Source organism: Maylandia zebra, linkage group LG15 (genome assembly GCF_041146795.1).
Source record: "Maylandia zebra isolate NMK-2024a linkage group LG15, Mzebra_GT3a, whole genome shotgun sequence".
NCBI classification, from domain to species: Eukaryota; Metazoa; Chordata; class Actinopteri; order Cichliformes; family Cichlidae; genus Maylandia; species Maylandia zebra.
Genome location: NC_135181.1, coordinates 23,584,626 through 23,608,665, shown reverse-complemented (window position 1 = coordinate 23,608,665; position 24,040 = coordinate 23,584,626). Strand labels below are relative to the sequence as shown.

The window sequence follows — 24,040 nt, the reverse complement described above, 5'->3', positions numbered from 1 at the left end:
TGTTTCAGCAGCCACGTAGCCTAATGTATGACTTCAGCTGTTCATCAGTTTGAGGCCTTCATTGTTGTGTTTTTCATTTCACAATCTGCCAAATGTTTCCATTTAGTGACGGGTCGAGACTGCCTAACTGCCAAATGGTCTGAAGGTCACGGCCATTCAAAAACTACAGCATTGCCACACAGTGATTTTTGATCCTCTGAATCTTTTAAAAGCCTTGAGTACATTATGTGATAAAATTTCCAAAATTCTAGAGAATTTGTTAAAATTTCAGGTAATAGTACAGGACACAATACAGGACACAGTTAAAATAACTAAAAGTGAATTTTTTTAGGTTGAATGCAAAAGTCCACAAAAGTCCACAGGCTTAAATCCATGAATAGCAAATGTGGACAAAGACTAGATCACGGAACAAACAGACAACCAACAGAGTGTAGACATGTCTATATAGACTCTAAGGGTAATCAGAGAAGTGGGAAGACACAGAGGAGGAGAGAAGAATACTCAAGGAGAAAGTCTATAACTAACACAAACACCTAACACACAGAAAACGTACAAAATCCACAAATTATAAATAACACCTAGGAAACTGTCGAGACTAGTAAAAGAGAGAAATCAAACCTTGAGGAATAGTTAAACTCAAATACAAATAAAAATTCAAAAATACATGAAAGTCAAGAACCAAACTGATCATAAAAACACAAAAAGAATTCAAAATCCCAAACTCAAAAATCCTGTGTAATACTAAAATCCTTTTAGTATTACACAGCTTTTCCAGTCCTTTGTTCCAACCTCTATAAAACACATTGCCTGTTTCAAAATGACAAAATGAGTTTATATTTGTAAAAACGCTGTGAACTTTTTCACATTCAACAGCTGATGGGTTGTCCTTGTGCTCTTTTCAATTAAATATAGGACTTAAATGATTTTCAAATCACGACTTTCTCTCTTTATTTTAACACTTCGTCCTTACACCTTTGGAAATAGGGTTGGAGAATAATCAACACTTGAGTCATTTTTAAAAAAGGAATGTACAACAGTGTCATGCTAGCAGTTAAATTCATAAAGTGAACTGAAAATCAAGGTGGAGTGGCAGGTGGTTAAATGAAAAAGTACTGTAGTGAATAACTGAACCACTGCTGATGCATGGTTTATCAGTATAGCACATTTCAACAACAGGGAAATTCAAATTGCTTTACATAGCATACAAAAGGCCTTGGTGTAAAACAAGCAAAACGAGACAATGCAGATAAAAGAAATTAAAAGACAAAAGAATAAAAATTTGCAGTTAGGGGAAGAGCAACTTTTTGTATTAATCAAAAACTGCAAGAACTGATTCAGATGTCGAGTAGACAAAGACTGACAAGCTGCAGACTAAAGACACATACAGGGGAGTGAAAGACAGTAAGACACAGGTGAAGTCAAGATTATAATGATTATAGGAGAAGGAACAAAGGAGAAGGCAAAGAAGGAGAACCTTTAAAATAAAACAGGAAGTAAGTTAAAAAAAAAGGTAGAAAAACCCAGAGAGCACATGGAAGGAAAAGACAGGCTCAACATTATAACTAAGCTTAGAACAAAGCAACAGAAAGAACACATGGGCTTGCTAAACAAATGCTGTAAACATTTGTTGTTGTTGCACTTTTCATGAAACCGGTGCTTCTGGCCGGGACATGCCTTCAGTGTTGTGTGCCAGATATTCTGCGAGCACTGCAGCTCGATCCGTGACGGGGCCACCGTGTTTGTGCAGATTCGTGGAACTTTTCCAACCTACAACACGTAAAGATGCCAAAAAGCTGTCGAATTAACAGATGGATGAACGCAGCAATGTCGCAGATATTCAGGTCTTGTTCTGTGTCGCGCTGATGTCCACTTTTGCATGCGGTTTGCAGAAGGAGAGGACTAAGTGATGAGTGCTGCTGAGGAGGGTTTGGTAGACCAGATGCTCTGCGCTCTCCCTCCCACCTCGCTTCCTTCTCTCCCCCCAAACACCCCCCGTGTCCTCAATCGCTTCTGACAGTGCCTCACGAATAAATGGGAGAGGAGCTCTGCTGAGTTATTAACTCCCTCCCTCCCCTCCTCGTTTGCCTCCTCGTCTCGGCGGACGTGTCACATGTGCTCTGCCTCGGTTTCTCCTCCTGAGGATATTTATGGCTCCTGAATCGGAGCACCTCACACGCCTCCCTTTTCAATTTCTCTGCTCTCATTCGCCGCCTCTGTCCCCAAAATCAACAGCGAGGCTTATCGGAGAGAGCGACACTGCCGCGCACCGCTCTGGGTTGTATGTTTTTTGTGAGTAAACAGTGGATCATAATTGGGAGGGATGAAGATAATACAGGCGAGAATATAACAGGGGGAAAAAAAGAGTTCATCAGCACTGCTGACATGATTAGAGGATAAGGGTTTCATTTCCACTTCATCTGCAGGATTTTGATTCTATAAATGGACTGATAGTTGTGTTACCTGCAAAACAAATCACTTTCCCTCACATTTTTCACAAATTACCTGCTGTTTATGTTGCGTATAGCGTGGGTTATTGCGGGAAACGTTTCTTGGCTGCATTGTGAGATTCCTGAACAGTATCAAGACAAAGGGATTTGTTTCTTGCTTTCCTGATTGCAGAGAACCACTACAAACCCGGTGGACAATCAAAGCTCATTCCAATTCAGAAGGACGACAACAACAACAACAGCTGTACCATCAGCGCCGGTAACGGGACCGGAGAGGAGTACGAGAACTACGACGAGCTGGTTGCCAAGTCACTTCTCAACCTTGGCAAGATCGCCGAGGATGCTGCCTACCAGGCCATGACCGAGTCCGAGATGAACAGCAACTCCTCCAACAGCGCCGGGGAAGACGACGATGACGAAGAGGACGACGGCAGCGAGCAGGGCGAGAGGAAGGGTGAGCTGAGCGTGGACTTGGACAGCGACGTGGTCAGGGAGACGGTGGACTCCCTGAAGCTTCTGGCGCAGGGTCACGGCGCCATGCTGCCTGAAGACGGCTACCCCGAAGACACCATGGTGAACGACGGCAGCCATACAAACGGGCGGCCCGGCATGGGAGTCAGGGGTCAGACTGAGGAGAGCGAGGAGGAGGTGTGTCTCAGTAGCCTAGAGTGTCTGAGGAATCAGTGCTTTGATCTGGCCCGGAAGCTGAGTGAGACTCAGCCGTCTGATCGTCCTGTCCACCACGTTCTCCACCACCAACTCCAAAATCCAGCAGACCACCAGGGGGTGCACCACCTGAACAGGTAGATAATCTCTTAAGAGTTCACAGATATGATTTTAAGATTAAAATAATATGCGCATTACCTCTGTCTGCCTTTGAAATATGTTGACCTCATTATTGAAACCTTTGGTCATGTTTAACATGAGCATCTACAAGTAAACGAGGAAAAACATAGTAGGTAGCTTTTCAAAACTACATAGATGGTACTGATGGTACTTAATACAGCAGTAACGCAGTAGTTCTTATGCAAGCATGCACGCATGGAAAGGGTAGAGGGCACTCTTCTTTTCTTCCATAGCCAACGGCAAACTAAAACTTGTAGTCCTTCTGATGCGTGTTTCTGTTCATGAATGGCGGGACAGAGATATCACTAGCAAAGAAAGCATAGATAAAAGTGCTTCCATCACTGGGTGAATGAGGCAAGTTGCATAAAGTGCTCTGAGTGCTCACAGTAGAAAAACGCCATAAAAGAACCAGTTTATTAACCATTTACTATCAGTAATGCATGAAGTGTGAGGATTTGTATAAACAGTGCAATGGAAAAAATGTTTTGTTTTCAGTTTGGCCTGTCTCCCCCTTGAAGGCTGTCCTCCTGTGCATTTCTGGATCTCTTCCTGTATTCCTTTAATTCTTTGCCCTTGCAGCTGTCATGCTGCTTGTCCTCCACTGACTCTAAATGCGAACTTTTAAGTTTAATTCCATTATGATGCAAAGGACAAACCACAGGGAGCTTGTGGGTAGCTTGGGTTTTGGGTGTGTAGGATAAAGCAAACTAAAGCACTACTCCTCCAAAATTTCAGACTATGCTATACTGAAAAATGAAAATCGCTGTTTGCATTCTGAGCTATAGCCTCACACCGGCTCTCATTTATAATGATGATCTGCAAAATAAAACTCAAGGTGATACAGAAGTCAGACAGTGAAGTATGAAACGTGCATCTGCAGGTGCTCATTCTGAATATAATGCTCTGCATGGTCCAGAGGTGCACAAAGAGACAGCCTTGAAGGGGAGGTCAGACATCTTAATCAGTTTTTTGTGGGCACGGTCAGAAGACCTTTGATTTATCTTTATATTAGTCCTTTTTAAATGTGAAAATTATTATTAATTATTATTAAACATTCAATTACAGGTTTCATTTGTAAGGTTGCAGGATCTACTTTTAAAACATAACTTTATCCTTTTTAATATTTGATAACATTTTTTACTTTGACTGTTGAGCATACATTGTATAGGTAGCCTTGCTTCTTAAACTTCAAGGTAGCTCCAACAACAACAGTTCCTAAATTATTTCAGAAAGTTTTTTTAATAAATCAAAACTGTAATAAACCTTTTTGTAGAATACAGCTGAACTGGCAAAATTGTGACCCTTCATTCAAGTTCATTTAGTTGAATAAGTTAGGAAATATAAAACATCCTTTTGATAACCTTTCCACATATTCGCATCTTGACTTCAAACATTCAGGTATGACAGCTGCCAGCAGGGTGCACAAGACGAGCCCCGGTCTCTGGAGCGCAGCTACTCCGACATGGTGAACTTAATGAAGCTGGAGGAGCAGCTGAGCCCGGCGTCCCGAGGCTACCCGACCAGCTGCAGCCAGGAGGGCGACGAGGACACCACATCTGTGGCCTCCGACCGCTCGGACGAGACCTTCGACATGGCCAAGGGAAACCTGTCGCTGCTGGAGAAGGCCATCGCACTGGAATCGGAGAGGGCAAAGGTCATGAGGGACCGGATGGCCTCGGAGCACGCGATGCCCCGTCGGGATCACCACCACCATCATCATCGCGGCCACGGCGAGCACAGCCCAAGGCTGAGTAGCGCTGCAGAGGAGCGCAGGTCCAGGATGCAGCAGGATGGGTTGAAGAGGGCGTACTACCCTAAAGGTAGGCAAGGAAAAACCCACACACTGACCCTGTCTGTGTTATTATCGATCTACACTCTGCAAACTTGGAAAATTATACTGTAGCATATGTCGATTTTCCATGTTCCATGTGTCAGGTCTGTTAAGTAGTTTGGAGCCAACTTAAGGATCTTTTAGGCGTCATTGCTGTTTCGACTTCCAGTGTAAGATGTTGCGTAACATGTTTAAATTGGAAACGTTCCTTCATGTCCACGAGGAGTCTTTTCTTCATTCACACGGTCCTGCATCTGGTTTTTCATGCCAGGACTATTTTTACCACAAAAGCCTGGACACTGAGAAACGAATTTAGTTCAGTCAGCCCTCTGTAGCTCGACACGATCACGCTGCATCTGATCAAAATAAACTTCCTAAAAGAAATGTGCCTTTAATTCAGCAGTAAAGGTTAAATGTGATGGTAATGAACAGGATTCATTATGTAGTGGTTTTACTTCCATGTTTCCTCTTTTACTTTTGTAAAATTGCTGTTTTGCTCTTTGTCCTACAGTAAGCTTATATGCCGTGTATGTGTGTAAGCACTTTGTAGCTCCTGTCTGAGAAATAGATATTGCTTGCATTCCTGCTTCTTCTAACCTATTACTATATTCACAAAGTTGTCAAATAATCATGCTTCTCTTTAAATTCTGCCAGTTTCCCATCACCTTTTCACATCATATTTAACCATAGCCATATTTAACTCAAAAATGTTGACCCCGGGTCAGCAGAGAGGGAGTTTATCTTGTCTGTCTGACTTATTGAAACCCTCAGTACAGCAGCAGCCAGGGGCTATTAGTGCTGCAGCAGGAAAAAAATAATACATAAAAGTAACTTTAATGTCTTTTCCTCCCTGATTTGAGCATTTTTACGGACACTGCTGGACTGAATGAGTTTTCTGACCTCTGGGCTTGGTTAAAATCCGGCTGTGTTATTTCAGAAATGTTGTACATGGCTGCAGACGAGGTAATGGGCACTCATTTTCTGCATTCAGGGCTATACACAATTTGGGGGTTTTTTTATTTTGCAGATGCATGGTTTTCCACTGACAGCAGCTTATGTTGTTAAAATAGGCCGGTGTGGGAACATCAGACGGCCAGCTTGTCAGGCATGAGTAATGGCAATCTGCACGGCCCGTTAGAAGAGCAAATCTCATCTGTGGGACGCTATCTGCGGCCTATTTCTCCAAATCCACTCATATACAACCCCACTACCACTGGTAGGGAGTCGGCACTGTGCGGTTATCGTCCTCACTACAGACTCAGATGGGCTTCAGACTGTTTCATTAGCACAGAGAGAGTCTTTGTTAACCCATAAGAAGCTGTTATTAGTCCAAAGGAAGGCTTTTATTATGATGTCTGCATCTGTGCAAGGACAGCTTCACCTATTCAGCCTGATATTGTGGTTTCTTGTTGGGAGGGGGCCTATTTTGTTCTGTTTGTCCCGACTTGTCAGTGATTTGCAGCATGCACACCCAAGTGAATCTCATCCGTGCTTGCTAGCTGAGGTAATGAGTTATCTATGTAGGAGGATGATGCTTAATTCGGCATGATAAGCTCTGATTGATCAATTGTTTCTTGAACCAAATGAAGCAGCCATCAGTGGATCCAATATCACACCTACAGTGTTTGCCTTGCTAAACAAATCTGAGTTGTGGGTGGTTTTTAAGAACCAGGCTACTGGCCAAATCCATGAGCCATATACGGTCCGTGTTCAGTCCTTTCATGGCCAAAAACTGCTCCGACACTTGGACGCCGATTACCTGTTGACTCAACTCCACCTCCGTCTAATTTTCGCTGCCCCTTGTCTTCACAGACTCTTCCAGGGGAGAGAAGAAGGAGAGCAAGTGTCCGACTCCAGGCTGTGACGGAACCGGTCATGTGACGGGGCTGTACCCGCATCACCGCAGCCTTTCTGGGTGTCCCCACAAAGATCGTGTCCCACCTGAGAGTAGGTCCCTCTGTTTGCATGTTGTGCTGCATTGACAACACAAACTCAGTAGCACTCTGACAAGTCATTTCACCCAGAGCGGTATTTCAGTCTTTTGGTGGGGGTGGCAGTTTTATATGTGCAGACATTTCTCAAAGCGCTCTGGAGGCAGGAATCACCTTATTGGTTGAGTAAAACATCAGATGACAAGGACACGTTTGCTGAATCTCCAAACCGTGGCCTGAATAATAAAAGGTACTTTTATGCAGTACGTTTTTAATGCTCTGCTCTATAAAAAGAAGGTTTTCCTTAAAATCCTGAAATCTGATCAAAACATTCTTGGCTACATCAGAAGCACTGAAATATCGTCATAACCTCAAATGTCTGTGTAGATGCTCATCATCCAGGCCACAGTGGTCTTAAACCTGGACTTTAAGGCAGTTGGACTTCTTTTCAACTTCACAAAGACATCTCACCATTTTCCAGAGAGGTGTCTTAACATACAATGGAGTCCCAAGTAATTAATCTGATGATATTAGTCACACTTTGGCTCATAAGAGGATGAACTACACACATGATGACAGGAGAGGTCAGCAACTCCGGTAACCGTAGACAATAAGATTCACTAAACACGAGCTATCTGCAGAAAAGGGTTCTCCAGAATAATAAACACAGTTATTAATGAATAAATATTCTGTAGTATTTCTAAATTAATGTGTATAAATGTATAAATAACCACATGTAAGCACTACATAAATCTGTAATTTGTCATCCTTCTGTGTTAAGATGTAGTTACAATATTTTTCTAGTCTAAAATGAACCACTGAGGCGTCAACAGTGACCAACGGTTATCCCATAATAACTTGCGTCTGCTATTCACTGCCACATATTTGTAATACAACATGGATAATGAGTTCTAGTTTGTTTGATGCTTGAAATGACTACAAAGTTGGCGATAAAGGGAGCTGCACTTCAGTGTCACAAACCTCTTTTTTCTGTTGTGTTACATTAACGAGTGAGCTGAATCGTGTTTATTTAGCTGCGCACTTTGAGGTTTTACTCATGCAGTCAGATCATTTCTGCCTCTGAGAGTTATATAAGACTGAGAGCACAAAAAACATTTCACATCAGACATCTACCCCCAAAATTTGTCTTTGGGACCAAATGGAAATAATTTACTGGTCAGAACTGTTTTTGTTTAGTTGTACTTCCAATTTGAGGAGATTTAAGGAATAAATGCTGACTTCAAATGACTTGTTAGATGGATTGTATCACAGTTAAAGTCGGACAGTGCTGGCAGTGTTGGCTGTTCACCATCATGCATCTGTCCTGCATGAGTCTGCATTTGTGTTCTGTCGTGTTGGACGTGCTAGATAATCTGGTTTTAACTTTGTTATGATCACAAGAACTTGTGAACGTCTTGTCTAATCATCATGCGCGAATGAGCTTGTTTAACACATGTTTGATCAACTGAGAAGGTAGACCTTGATTGCTGCCAAACTTTATCAAGGGTTTTGAGTTTCAAAACCAACTGCGCTTTAAATGTTTATCTATCTATCTATCTATCTATCTATCTATCTATCTATCTATCTATCTATCTATCTATCTATCTATCTATCTATCTATCTATCTATCTATCTATCTATCTATCTATATATATATATATATATATATATATATATATATATATATATTAATGTAATTTCACTTCTGTCTGTTAGGAAGTCTCTACTAAAGTATCTTAATTATCTAAAGCAAACATACTGTAGTGCTGTTGTGGACACAAAGCTGCTTCTGTTCATACTCATGTTTACTGTGGCACCAGAAATAGTATTATTTTTCTTTTTTTGGTTCAATTTTGTGAACTGCTTTACTTTCTTTTCATTCTCCTCATCGCGTCTGCCTGAAGTCTTGTTTTGATTTCTGTGTCGCTGTTGTAACGTGAACAGCATGAAGAATCAGTTTGATCAACCTGCTGACTAAAAAACCTCAAAAAAAGACCTACATGAAATTACTTCCAACCATCTAAGCCTGCTTGAAGCATGCTCACTGAACTCACAGGTAAAACATTACATTAGTTTAGATGAGGCTTCATTCACCCTGGTGGAACAATTGAACACATAGACTGTACAAAAGATCGATAAGACATCAGCAGTTTGTTAGTCGTCAGTCATGCATGCCCAGAGACCGGTCAGTGACCCTCTAGTACCTAACGGTCACTAGGAGGAAAAAAAAGATATTCCCAAAGCTTTTTGGGAAGTGGATGCTGGAGTTTGCTGGCTGTAGCAAAGTGAAAAGGATGCAAAGAAGGTGCTGCACCAAAAACCTTCTTGCTTTGGCTATTTGCAGAGTACCACATTCACCCACAGTTTGAATGAAAGATGGCAAGTCTGCAAACACTCAAAACTGAAACTGAAACTCAAAAATGTGTGATGCAAACTGGAGACAAAGACCATTTCATGTCTTACTGCTGAAATCAACACATTTCACAATGTGCAACTTTTACTCTGAAGGTGAATTTTCTCTGTTTCCAGTTTTAATCACAGTTTGTTTGGTTTTTTTTTTTTTGTTTTGTTTTTTACAATTTCCCAACATTTAGCGATTAGTTGGGGAAGGCTTGCAGATAAATTAGCAATCAGAAGGAGGTTTTCAGTATGGCACTATATACCTCTAAGGAAAGAAAAATGAATAATATATAATAATAATATTCACCCAGCAACATCCAGCTATCTTGACCAGCCACTCGTCATAGGGGAATACACATTTTCGAGGCCTGCATGACTGGGTCTCAGCAGTCAATTTCACAGTGACTAGCAGGAACCACTGACAGCGACTGAGCCAATCAGAATACTCATTTGTCCCTAGCGAACGGTGGTTGCCAGGTGGTTGCCAAGCAGTCTCTTGTCCTCTGTGAACGAGGCCTGTTCAGAAGTCTTGCGCTGAACATTTTGGCTTTTAGCATCGTGTTGTTTTGAGACCAGGCATGGTGGGAGAGGACCGTATTTGATCTGTCAATCACAAGTGAGCCCTTCTGTAAACCATGCCCCGCTTTATCATCCTGCCTATTTTTCGAGTTGTAAGTCAGTCTGGTATATAAAACAAAAAGAAAAATGTATTGGCAGCAAAAACATTCAGCCTTCCAAATGAGACTTCACATCCTTTTTTACATATAGCTTATCTTCTGTATGCAACAAGGTAAAAATGACAAAAAGAAATACCTGCATGGACAATACAGAAAGATATTCAGACATACAGGTAAAAGCTTGCTGGGCTTTTCAATATCTAGAAACTTAAACTGTATATGAAGATTATACATATTTGAAAGAAACGATCTGAAACAGAATTTTAAACCTTCATTTATTACCAGACACATTCCTCTTCCTCCTGCGGAGTCATCAGCCATCCTTAACAGTGCATGACGAACTACTGCATCCAGTACAGTCTCATCTCATGAAATTTCATGACATGACCGCAGTGATCAAAAGGCAAATGAGAGCTGTGTTTCCTCAGTAGGAAGGGAATACTTGGGGCAATCATAACTACAAACGGAGAGCAGTTTAGAGGAAAGTTCGTGGGGAAAAAGGCAAAAAACACAGCACATTTACCTTAATCTTTAATGATTTTTGTGACAAAATAAGCCCCATGAGGAGGCATGTTTCTTAAACCGATGCAAAACATGAAGCACAGCTGAATCTGAGGTGGCTACAAGGGAAACAAAGAGGAGAACTGGCGACTTCCTGCTGTTGACGCACTTTGTCTTAGCGTTCATGCCCGTTTTGTGAAATTCTTGCCCACTGTCACATCAGTCGTGCAGCTGTAATCTGTGCATGCCTAACCGTCGAGCTGAACACCCGTTAACTCTCCTGTCTGCTCCTAACCCTGGCTGTCTTTCTCACCTTTTCCTCTCTGTCAAAGTCCTTGCCATGTATGAAAATGTTTTAAAGTGCCCTACTCCTGGCTGCTCTGGACGGGGTCATGTCAATAGCAACAGGAACTCGCATCGCAGGTGAGTGAGTGGCCTTTCGCCGGGCCGCTATCAGCTGATCCACACCTCCATCGTACAGATATCGTCAGTGTGTGTGTGGTTTCAGGAGCACATCTCCAGTCAAACTACTTGCTGATGCTTAGGTCCTGTACTCCATAAACTCTGATATGTTTGCTTTGGCTGAAAGGATTCTGCAAACTCATAACATGAAGTATTACTCATTTTTATTTTTGTTTATTATTATCATTTGTTAGTGTGCAATATGTAAGAAGCATTTACGAAGAAACAGGGATTTAAGTAGGAACTGGTAACTTATAGTTAATGGTATGATATGAATGGCCTTAATTCTGTGGAAAGTTAAAAACATAAATTTTTACATTACATTTCTGTGCCCCATACACCACACACTTATAGAAACATTGGTTTTATCAGCATTTGACCAGCATTTCTGAACAAGTCCACAGACTGGGCATCATTAATCGCTACAGGGGGTTTGGTCATGGACCCCTGCTGTTAGCTAAACCCTAACAGAAATACTGGAAACTAAGAATCAAAGTCTAACCACAGCATAAGTTAAATAATAGTCACAACACTAAATTGCCTCTGCAGAAGTGTTCGTTGCTTATAAAAAGTAAGTATGTAAATGAATAAAAACACAAGTATGTGCAACTTTACTTCTCAGTATGAAGGAAAAAAGTATAGATAACATAATCTATGTAAGTAAACTTCAGTGTTCCCTCTGTGTGGTTCACATAGTCCAAAAACTTGGAAGTTATGATGACTGGTAACTCTAAATCACCCCTAGGCGTGAATGTGAGTCTGATTGGTTGTCTGTGTGGTTATTAAAAATAGCTCTCTGATTGACTGGGTCACCCCACCCCTCTCCTAGTATAAGCTGAGTTTGGCTCCACCACCCACACAACACACTACAGGGTAAGAAGATGTAGCTAACAGATGGATGGAAGTATCAAAGTCCTAAATGCCTGAGTGCAAGTGAAACTCAAGTTATAAATAAGTATTTCAGGTTTTGAAAAATAAAAATGTGTTAAAAGTCCAGCATTAAAAACTGCTGCTCAATTTCACTTGTAGACTGTATATAAAAGAAGGACAGAGCTCCTGTGACATCACCCACTTGTTTATAAAGTGCTAATCTGGGGCTTTACTGACTCTTTCAAGCTGTTGGATTGCTGTTGTTGACTGTTTGGTGCTATATAAATAAAATTGAACTGAGACTTTGTTATTTGCTAGCTTGGTCCTCAGAGTCCTTATAATTCTTCTTCTAGACTTTAATATTAACAACTTTATTTATAAAGAATGGAAGAAAGTACATAAGTACTTTAGTACAGTACAGTCCAGAATTACACCTCCTAAACGGATTATTAACTCTGTTTGCAACATGTATGCCCAAAATGTAGAAATAAGTAAATGAAACACATAAAAATGAATGAATTACAAATCAAAATAACGAAATGAGCACATTCTTGGTCTTGATGCTACAGTCAGAAAGCAAAGGGCTATAATAAATTGTATTTATAAGTATAACAAATTCCTGGCTTAGGGTTTTTTCGCCCATTTTAGAAACCTGAATATAGAATTTAATATTTTTTTATTTATTTTAATATAATGCAGGAAATTTACAGTGGGGCAAAAAAGTATTTAGTCAGCCACCGATTGTGCAAGTTCCCCCACCTAAAATGATGACAGAGGTCAGTAATTTGCACCAGAGGTACACTTCAACTGTGAGAGACAGAATGTGAAAAAAAAAATCCATGAATCCACATGGTAGGATTTGTAAAGAATTTATTCGTAAATCAGGGTGGAAAATAAGTATTTGGTCAATAACAAAAATACAACTCAATACTTTGTAACATAACCTTTGTTGGCAATAACAGAGGTCAAACGTTTACTATAGGTCTTTACCAGGTTTGCACACACAGTAGCTGGTATTTTGGCCCATTCCTCCATGCAGATCTTCTCGAGAGCAGTGATGTTTTGGGGCTGTCGCCGAGCAACACGGACTTCCAACTCCCGCCACAGATTTTCTATGGGGTTGAGGTCTGGAGACTGGCTAGGCCACTCCAGGACTTTCAAATGCTTCTTACGGAGCCACTCCTTTGTTGCCCGGGCGGTGTGTTTTGGATCATTGTCATGTTGGAAGACCCAGCCTCGTTTCATCTTCAAAGTTCTCACTGATGGAAGGAGGTTTTGGCTCAAAATCTCACGATACATGGCCCCATTCATTCTGTCCTTAACACGGATCAGTCGTCCTGTCCCCTTGACAGAAAAACAGCCCCATAGCATGATGTTTCCACCCCCATGCTTCACAGTAGGTATGGTGTTCTTGGGATGCAACTCAGTATTCTTCTTCCTCCAAACACGACGAGTTGAGTTTATACCAAAAAGTTCTACTTTGGTTTCATCTGACCACATGACATTCTCCCAATCCTCTGCTGTATCATCCATGTGCTCTCTGGCAAACTTCAGACGGGCCTGGACATGCACTGGCTTCAGCAGCGGAACACGTCTGGCACTGCGGGATTTGATTCCCTGCCGTTGTAGTGTGTTACTGATGGTGACCTTTGTTACTTTGGTCCCAGCTCTCTGCAGGTCATTCACCAGGTCCCCCCGTGTGGTTCTGGGATCTTTGGTCACCGTTCTCATGATCATTTTGACCCCACGGGATGAGATCTTGCGTGGAGCCCCAGATTGAGGGAGATTATCAGTGGTCTTGTATGTCTTCCATTTTCTGATGATTGCTCCCACAGTTGATTTTTTCACACCAAGCTGCTTGCCTATTGTAGATTCACTCTTCCCAGTCTGGTGCAGGTCTACAATACTTTTCCTGGTGTCCTTCGAAAGCTCTTTGGTCTTGGCCATGGCGGAGTTTGGAGTCTGACTGTTTGAGGCTGTGGACAGGTGTCTTTTATACAGATGATGAGTTCAAACAGGTGCCATTCATACAGGTAACGAGTGGGGGACAGAAAAGCTTCTTACAGAAGACGTTACAGGTCTGTGAGAGCCAGAGATTTTCCTTGTTTGAGGTGACCAAATACTTATTTTCCACCCTAATTTACGAATAAATTCTTTACAAATCCTACCATGTGGATTCATGGATTTTTTTTTCACATTCTGTCTCTCACAGTTGAAGTGTACCTCTGGTGCAAATTACTGACCTCTGTCTTCATTTTAAGTGGGGGAACTTGCACAATCGGTGGCTGACTAAATACTTTTTTGCCCCACTGTAGTAAAGCAGAATTTACATTTGATTACATTTGGTTACTGTTATGATGATGATGATGATGATGATGATATTGTTGACCAGGAGTTTTCAGTATTACTCCAGACTTGATCAGGTGCACACAGATATCTTCAGTTGCAGACTATTAAAATTAAAGAAAGTCTCTCACAAACTTTTTGAAGTGTTTCTTATTATTTAATTGTTAGTGGGTTATATTGTTTGTCATGTGTTATAAATGCTTCAGAAAGCACTAATAGCACAACCATCATCATGAGGTCCAGTTGAGCGAGTCCTTACCTGTCGCTCAGAGCAGAAACAACCAGAATAAGACAAAACTTTAAGTGTAAAAAAACATTAAAAGATTCGAACTTTGTAGAGTTGATTTAAAGGGAGAAAACTGCTAGAAAGAACAAACCCAGTATTTGTAGCTGGCTGTAAACATTGACATTTTAACATGGGAGGTTGTGGGGATTGAAATAATTTTGGGGCGCAACCTCAAGTGGCCATTAGGGGAACTGCAGCTTTTTGACGTGGTGGTTTCAGTTCTCATTTCTGGATGCTTCTGGTTGGGTATTGCTTTGTCCTTAAAACTGCAGAAATATAAATAAGTGCTCAAAATCATCGTAGAATGTGAAATCATAAATAGTGTTTCTGTGTTTTACCTGCCACTGTGGGAGTTTTCCTCTAAACAAGAACAGTTTGCAAAATCAGTTTTGGTTTTAACTCAACTCTGGCACAAAAAAAGTCACATTTTCTTTCAACAGCATGCAAAATGTTGTAATGTATTCCCGTTTAGGTGGAATTGTGGAGAAGGGACTGGAGAAGGAGAACCTGCATCACATCAGCAGTTCAGCTGTTTAACAGGCAGAGCAGAGCATGAAGTGCAGGCAGCACATATATGCACGCACGCACACACACACACACACACACACACACACACACACACACACACACACACAGATACATACTTTTGAATTATGTAAAGTGATTTGCTCACACATACGTAGAGCTTTAGATGACACGCTGTTTCATTCGCACACAGCCTGACACACACACACACACACACACACACACACACATACACACACACACACACACACACACACAGTCAGACACTTACAAATGAGCTCACAGACAGCAGCACATGTGTGCTGGCAGACAGAATACACTCACACACACACATACACACTCAGACATGGCTGCAGGGTGTGTTATGTAGCACAGCTCCACTGGGAAAGGAAACAAAGCACTAGCTAGCTAGCTTAGCTACTGTTAGCCACCAGCTTTCATGTCTGGCAGTCACCATGGAAACGCCTTCATAGCAGCAGCAGTAGCAGGCACTGCCGTGCTGATCTGTCACACACTACTCACACAGTAGCCCTGCCATGCTTTAAAACGAGTGTGTGTGTGTGTGTGTACTAATGATGTTTCATAGCCTCTGTGGGTATGAAGCAATTAGGAAAAGCCCAAAGTGGCAGGAGGGAGAAGCCACATCCCCAACCAATCAGCTTCTCCTTTACCCCTGTTTGCGCCACATGAGGGTCAGCAAGTCACACATTTTAATGACTGGTACATCTCAGAAGTACACAGGATGGAATTTTCCGTCCGACATCAAAAATTTTCTTCTGTTTATTCCAATTTTAATTTGTTTTTAAAGAAATTCACTTATCATTGTTGATGACATTTAATTATTTTCCCCAGAAGACCAAAAGCAGCTGCTTAATGAATGTGATCTAATCTATCACACAATCAGTCAATCACTGCAGCGGCCGATGAGCAGGATTATTAGATTTGTGTTTCTGCTTCCTGTGAGGTTGCACTTGGTTACAGAAGAAAAACAAATTTAATGATTAAAAACGGAGAAGGTGTTACCTTTTAACACTTATCACTGGGAGTTGGTGGGAAGTGACAGTTTTGTTAAGTGGAAGTGTCTTGTGGGACAGATAACCAAACTCTCCCAAATAACTGGAGAATACTCCGTGTGTGTGTGTGTGTTGTTAGTAAAGAGGCATCTGCTAAGAACTATTAATTTAGTCACTTATTCAACCAAGTATTCAGTTGCTGTATAAAGAGTCATGGGAGTAGATCCAGATACAAACACTGTAACAAAACAAATTTCCCACGTGTGGGACTAATAAAGGTTATCTTATCTTATCTTAAACTTTAAAGAGGATGAGATAGAGTGACCAACGAAATAAAGACAAAGGCCCGTTTTGGAACATGTCATTAAGGCTGTGAGGGAGTCTGAATTGGTTGATAAAAGAAAGATCATCAGTTACGCTCGGTTTGGAGCTTTGCATGCAAATCAATTCATAACTTTTATGAATGTTTTTTCTGTATTTTTGATATTCTGTCTATCTCCATTAAAATGGTTCAAGGTTAGAGGTTTTGCCGGTGATGTGTGAAGGAAAAATATGCCAAATCTGTGCTGCTGTTCTGTCAGCTAATCATCTTTGATGATTAGTTGTTTAGTCAGTTTTGTAAATATGTGAAATGGGAGGACAATAAAGAGATACAAGAATGCTGTCACCTGGTCATTTACATACCCTCACTTAGTTTCTAGTCTCCACTTTTACTAGCCTCACATTATTGTTTTGAGCATCACTATGTTGATGTTTTTGGAGCGAGGACATCAAAGAATGCATAGACAAAGATACCCGGTCATAGCTAGTGCTAAATAACAGCCCAATAAAACAGGACAATTTATTTTCTTGCCATTTCCAAACTACAGCTTATTTAAAAGGTACCAACAGCACAACCACAGGCAAGAGGCCTGTTCTTATATGAAGCTGTAAACATTCTGCTTTCATGGCTGAAGTTGTACATTGATGTGGGAGTGGACTAGTGACTAACTTTTTGAGCCAGCCTCAGGTGGACATTAGCTGAATGCCAGTTTTGCACTGGCTTCATTTTCAGCCTAGAATTTTGCAGTTTGAGTGATGTACAGCAGCGGTCCCCAACCTTTTTTGCGGCATGGACCGGTTTATGCCCGACAATATTTTCATGGACCGGCCTTTAAGGTGTTGCGGATAAATACAACAAAAATAAAACTAGTACCAGTACCGAAAAAAAGAAAATTTATTCATAACACACGTGAAAAGACCAAGGAAAACCGAGTAAATGATAAAAACGATAACAAAATAACTCTGAAAACCGATAAAAACCCTGAAAACTATACATTTCACACCTGAGCCTCAACTCTCGCGGCCCGGTACCAAACGACTCACGGACCGGTACCGGTCCGAGGCCCGGGGGTTGGGGACCGCTGATGTACAGAAGCAGGAGTCACAAACATGTCTGTCTGTAAATTTAAGCAATACCTGTTTAGAAAAAAGTCACACAGAAAGTCAACTGATAAACCAGTTTGTCTTCTGGAAAGCAAGTCATAAAGTCAACACAAAGTAGGCCATTTTTAAATCCATAATTCATTTTGAACTGCTGGTACTGACAGCTGAACCGCTCTTCATTGAGAGCCAGATGCTGCATGTGTGTGTGCGTGTGTTGGTACAGTGTGTAACCAGGCCGTGTGCTGTCTCCCCCTCCCTAATCCTTCAGTCTGTCCGGCTGTCCCATCGCTGCTGCAGAGAAGATGGCGAAGGTCCACGAGAAGACTCACTCAACTGACAGCGGCAGTAAGACCAATCAGGCGTCAGACCGTGTCCTCAGGTACCGCCCACTTCAGTACAGTAAAGCAGCATATTTTGAATTCTGATAGCTTAGCAAGGGATGCCGAATTGCTCACTGAACTCTGAATATGGTATGTTATGGAAGCATTTTTTTTCTTTGGGGTTTTTTATATCTGGGATGTTGAATGGTGCAATGAAATTCCCACACATACAGCTCCAGATCATATCAAACATAAGGAACTGGGGATGCAGAACAACTAGTAATCCTCATTATATCTAGGTGCAGGTCACTAGTACTGTACATTCAACCACATGTGTGACTAGTTCAGATATGGTGGGAATTCCGGAATCAAAAACTATCCTGTGAATAATTAGCAAACACAAACAAAAAATTTTATTACTAAAAGTTTGCACTTATTTTGATGGAGAGCATCTCGCACCACCTTAAATGATCGGGGCAAGCTTAATAGTGTCTTTAAGCTTGAGACTTGCAAAATATTCCATAACAAAGAAAACCTTCATTGTTTTCTATTTGATGATGCAAAATGGTTTAACAATTTCCTGGTATATTTCTGAGTTGTAAGGCAATCTGGGAATATATGTTGCCTTTTTTAAACAGAATGTACTGAAAGCTGAAAGGATGTCAGCTAGCAACTAAATAAAAAGCTGGGCTTAAATATTCTTCCACAAAACAGAAACTCACCATCTTCTTCCACTAATTACCATTCGAAGTTTTTTAGGGATGCTGAATGGTGCAGCCAATTTTTTGGCGTAAAGGTAAATAACACAGACTGTTATTAGTTCTTTGAAAAAACAAAACAAATATAAAAAAAAACCCACTTTTTAATCCGAAGTAGGGATGCTAAATGGTGCAGTGAAGTTCGATCCCAGCCTTATTTACCCTCTGGCTGCCTTTCAGACCAATGTGTTTTGTGAAGCAGCTGGAGATTCCTGAGTATGGCTACAAAAACAATGTTCCCACCAGCACGCCACGATCCAACTTGGCGAAGGAGCTGGAGAAATACTCCAAGACCAGCTATGACTATGGCGGCTATGATGCCCAACACGGCAGCTACGGAAAGAGAGGTCTGACGACCAAGTCCCACCACCACGGACGAGACACCTCCCCGAAGGGGTTCGACGGTGAGAAGAATGAACATACACAATTGCAAATCATCGGTCCCACATTTAGATCATGTGACAACAATTTATCGTATATTTTGATTGGTGATTTGCGTCTTTTGTTTGTACGGGGTCTGACATTCTTCTTACCTTTTGAAGAATATTGGAGATATTTATTTGAGTTAATGATGGATCCATGTGTCTAAAAAATTTATTATAGGTAAATTCAAAATCACCGTAAAAACCATGGTCAGGCTTATTGTGATTCCTTTTTTTGTTTGTTTGAAAGGAAAAAGAATCCTTCCAGATGATCCCACTCTTAGGGATTACTATTCATTTTCCTGTTCTGAGGAGAACATTTTGTATCCGATGTTAAAAGCATTATAACGTGCACAACGACACATGCTCTGTGCTGCTTGTCTTCTCTTTGTTATAGAGCTAAAAACACTGATGTTTTCGGCCTCTCCACATGGCTGGAGCAGAGTTATGGAAATGCCAAGCTAAGAGCCTGCCTCCTCTGAGCAGAGGATGGAGGGATGGAGGGAGGGAGGAGGTACAGATGGAGGGATTGTGAAACAGGAGAGATAATGGAGGCGAGCCCTGTTTCTTTGGCTGGGAGCCATTAGTGAGAAGCAGGCAGGAGGGAGATTTTTAGACGAGGTGTCTGAGCTCCCCTCTGTCACGACTCCCTCCCTGCCTCCCTCCTTTCCACCATTCTTCCCTCCATCAGCATCGTTCCGGCCTGCCGAGGCCGGATTCACCACCACGCAGCGTCTTTCTCTGGCTTTGCCCAAACATCTGTTTCTCTGTCTTATGTTGAATGACTCTATGTCTCCCTACTTAGCGCATAAGGCTGGTGTTCATATATGTTTTCTATCTGGCAGCAAATCCTTTAAACAGACCAAAAATGGCCTCTAAATACTTTGCTTATTGTTCCTGTGGGTCCATTTTTACATACTGAAGATACAAATATTGTAAGTAGTTACTTTTTAAAAAAAAGGTCAGTTATTTTCTGGGACAGCTGGGCATTGTATTCTTTCTTTTTTTTAGCAAATGTTACTCACAAAGAAGGAAATGCTGCAGTTCTTAGAATTTGTTCCAAATAAAAATCAGATGTAGACATCCAGTCCAAAGCATTTTCAATTCAGTTCTGAGGCAGGAACAGTCTTAAGATATGTTATCTTGATTTACGAGCTCTGATTTTGGCAAAGTGACCAAAAAAGTTGAACAACTTCAACAATCTCAGGCACTGAGCTTGTTTGAATTTTAGTTTGGAGTGGATTCTTGTTCTGGTCAATTCATTGTTTCCCCACTTAATCCTAGAAAGCCTTAAATTTCAATCTGTTTCTCTCGCTCTTTCCCCTCACCAGTCTGTCTTTTTTATTGCATATTCTTAAAAGCTAGAGGATCTCTCTGCAATTTTAAACCCCGTGCAAAAAACCCATCTGCTGAACAGCTTGGCCAAAAGCCAGCATCAGCCTAACAAATCAGCCATACTTGTGTGCACCCCTGCAGCTAAGCGCTACTGTAAGACGTCCAGCCCGGCCAGCAGTACGACCAGCAGCTACGCTCCCAGCAGCAGCAGCAGCCTGAGCTGTGGAGGAGGAGGAGGTGGAGGAGGAGGGGGAGGCGGTGGAGGTGGAAGCAGCGCCAGCAGCACCTGCAGTAAGAGTAGCTTTGACTACACCCACGACATGGAGGCGGCCCACATGGCGGCCACGGCCATCCTTAACTTGTCGACACGGTGCCGGGAGCTCCCGCACGCTCTGGGAGGGAAACCCCAGGACCTGCTGACACAGGTAATCTGAGGCGCTGCAAGTAAAAATGGGATGCCTGCCTTATTACATCACATCCCTAAACAATGGCAGGAGTGGGGGAAAAATAAGACAAGGCAGCTTTGTCTAGAGAGCGCAACTCAGAGACGAGCATTAGGAAAACATATCTAAATGTAATTTTGCCTAAAATTCTTCATACTCGTGTCGGACTTTTGGGTTTTAAGATATATTATTGACACATCAAATTTATTCTTTCACCATTTTATAAAAAAGGTGACATAAGGCTATGAGAAGAACATTCAAATCGATGTTCGATATTTTTAACTATTTGTATGATTATATTTGACTGATTTCCCAAAAAATCTCATCTCCAGAATTATTCATACTCTTTCTCTGTAGCCTTTATTTGTAGCTGCAGCCTCCAAGTACTTTATGCAGTTGAATATATTTCTACACGTCTCCACAATGATTTTGGTGAACTTCTCCAGGTCCTCAAAGTTTGAGGGTTTCTTTGCCATGATCTTGGTCTTTAGTTCTCTCCAGAAATTCTAACCGGGCTCAGGCCGGTGCGCTGGCTTGGCCACTCCAAAATATTTAGATTGTTGTCTGCAAATTGTTCCTTTACTAATTAGGCCATATGTTTTTGGACTGTAATCTGGTTAGATGGTCCATGCTGCCCAAGAATGCTGGATGAATGATTTTAATGATTCCTTCAGCTTTTAAAAGGTTCATCTGGGTCCATCCCGCCTTAGTGTTTGACCAGTGAGACTGTGTTTTCTGGGTGAATGCTTCACATTTCTTTCACCAAACAAAAGCCACATCTCTGTGGCTGAAGAGTTCCCATCTGACCATAACACTGGCAACCAAAATTGTAGCTCTGTCAGAGCTACAGAAACTAGATGAGCTTGTGTGTGCCTGTGTTGGAGGAGTGGTCACTGTCCATGAAAAGCCCCCTTGGATAGTGTTTGCTGCTGTATCTTCTTGAAATCTGTGTTCTGGTGTTGCTCAGATTTTGTAGAATAGTCTTAGTTGTGATGTGTGGGTTACTGCTGGCCTCCCATAACACACTTCTTCCCAGATGGCGTGTAACTTTGGGCTTTCTACGATGTCTCTTCAGGTTCTTGACTGTGTGGAATATCTTGTTCTTGTTAATGATGCTCTGTGGGTACAGGGACCTGGAATCATTTGGATATGGCTTTGGAGTCCATGGCATCCTTGACAACAATCAAAATATGTGACCAGAGCTCCTCACTTAGTTCTTACTCATAGCACATTCTAGTGCTGACCATGAACTGGCAGCATTTTTACCAGCTCCCCTCAGCTTCTCGGCTTCTGGACTTTTCTAGAAATTGACATGGATTTCTTGCCTAACATTGCTGAAAATACCTAAAATACCTACACTGTAAAGAAACAATAATCCTAATATTGAGGCAGGTGAAGAATATGAATCATTTTGGACAGCATGTACAAATTATTATAAGTATTAGTATTTTTATTGTTATGCCCATTGTGTAAAATCAACATGCATCTGGAACATTCTATCACAACTACAATAAACTGAATAAAGTAAAATTTCACCCCTGAGCTTTCATGTAAAAGATTTCACAGGAGTACGAATAATTATGGGCATTACTGTTGATACAAATAGAATAAAATCATTTAGGCTAGCATATAGTAAGATAACAGTTAGATTGCAGTGATAGTAAAAGTAAAGGTGCAAAAAAGAAACAAATCAAAAGTAGTAGAAAAGTAGCATCACATTTAAGCATCACCTGGAAGTCTAGGAAATGTAACTGGATGCCAGCAGAGCAGGAGTTTAGTATGGAGAAGGGTTTATACAGGTCTTCTGGTTTGGCAGCAGCTTTTTGAATGACCTGAAGACTGAAAACATTTAAAACCTCTGTGACTGAGACTGTGTGTATACTAGCCTGTAACCTCCTGAGAACTTGTTAGAAATGATAAAATAAGCTTTTTTGAAAAAAAGCAACAATAATCACATAACAAAAATAAGCCCTCTGAATACCTCACCAGTATTCAGATTCCTTTGCTCTTCAGAGTCCAGTTGGCGATCTGGATGACAGCGGGGCGGTGGATGTGGCTGGTCAGCCAGGTGGCCCTGAGGGCAGCGGGACGGTGTTAACCCCGCTGCAGCCGATGTCTCCCCAGCGGCAGGCTCTGCTCAGCAGCCGCTGCTACCAGCTGAGCGACACCGACTGCTGGGACCTGCCCGTCGACTGCAACAAGATCAAACGTTTGGGAGACGAGCAAGACCACAAAGAGGTAACGGGAAGGTCTACACTGTGCAACACTTACAGAGCTTAGAATGAGCATTATGGGAATGAGGTTAAATACAACATGATGTTATTACAGCTTATATAGTTAATGAATGCATTAATTATACATACAAACAACTCTGACATGATACTTTTACTTCTAGAACTTATCATTTGGATGTTATGAACAAAACCTCAGAAATCACAGTTTGCACATATTATAAAGCTACTATAATATAAAATACAATATTTAATACAACACAATATAATATAAATATAATATAAAAGCACATTAACACCTAAATGTTCATAGTTAGAATACATTTCTGTTATGACGATGTTTCCAGAAATTATTATTATTATATTTTTTTTTTTGGGATGCGTTCAATTTAAAAAATTTTATTTGCAGTGCTGTTCGAATGTGTGTTTTTGATGCTGTTTGTCTGCCTGCAAGGTTTTTCAAAATCTGCCAAGTGAAATTTCATGAAACTTAGTTGAAAAGAAGAGCACTGACAAAGCACGTCTAAACATATTTCATTAAAATAGATCATGGGCCTTGGTAGAAGGTGTGTTTTTGTGGTTGATCTGATATCCTCGTGTTGGTGTTGTTCCCAGATCATCATACTAAATGTTCCAGGATCAACATTGCAAGTGACCAATCAGAATGTTGTGACGTCATACTTTTGCGACTTCGGGAAAAACCGGCGTAAAACAAAAAACTGTACTAAAGCTGCGTGAAACCGCCTCTGTCCGCCGATCAACGGACCCTGACCCTAACCCTAACCGTAACCCTTTAATAAACAGTAAGCAGAATTGATATTGTCCTTGCAACATTGGAATTTTATAAATGCACGAATGGCTTGGCGCGCAAAGGAATAACGTCACAACAATGTGATTGGTCACTTGCAATGTTGAACCTGGAACAACATTTTCATGATGGTCTGGGAACAACACCAACACGAGGATATCAG

At 41.3% G+C, this 24,040-nt stretch overlaps 1 protein-coding gene across 8 annotated transcripts in view; it reads left to right on the top strand.

Moving 5' to 3' along the window:
- The window catches only part of myt1la (myelin transcription factor 1-like, a), a 93,949-nt gene that overhangs the window by 49,937 nt on the left and 19,972 nt on the right, over positions 1-24,040 (top strand). For 4 of the 8 annotated variants that reach the window (XM_012923912.3, XM_012923914.3, XM_012923909.3 and 1 more), the window contains exons 7-14: positions 2,620-3,250; positions 4,692-5,113; positions 6,937-7,071; positions 10,966-11,056; positions 17,829-17,939; positions 18,819-19,042; positions 20,537-20,820; positions 22,828-23,076. In XM_012923912.3, coding sequence (XP_012779366.2) covers positions 2,620-3,250; positions 4,692-5,113; positions 6,937-7,071; positions 10,966-11,056; positions 17,829-17,939; positions 18,819-19,042; positions 20,537-20,820; positions 22,828-23,076 — 2,147 coding nt within the window. The remainder of the gene's footprint in view (positions 1-2,619; positions 3,251-4,691; positions 5,114-6,936; positions 7,072-10,965; positions 11,057-17,828; positions 17,940-18,818; positions 19,043-20,536; positions 20,821-22,827; positions 23,077-24,040) is intronic. The other 4 variants (XM_012923913.3, XM_012923916.3, XM_012923911.3 and 1 more) reach the window with 2 other exon arrangements.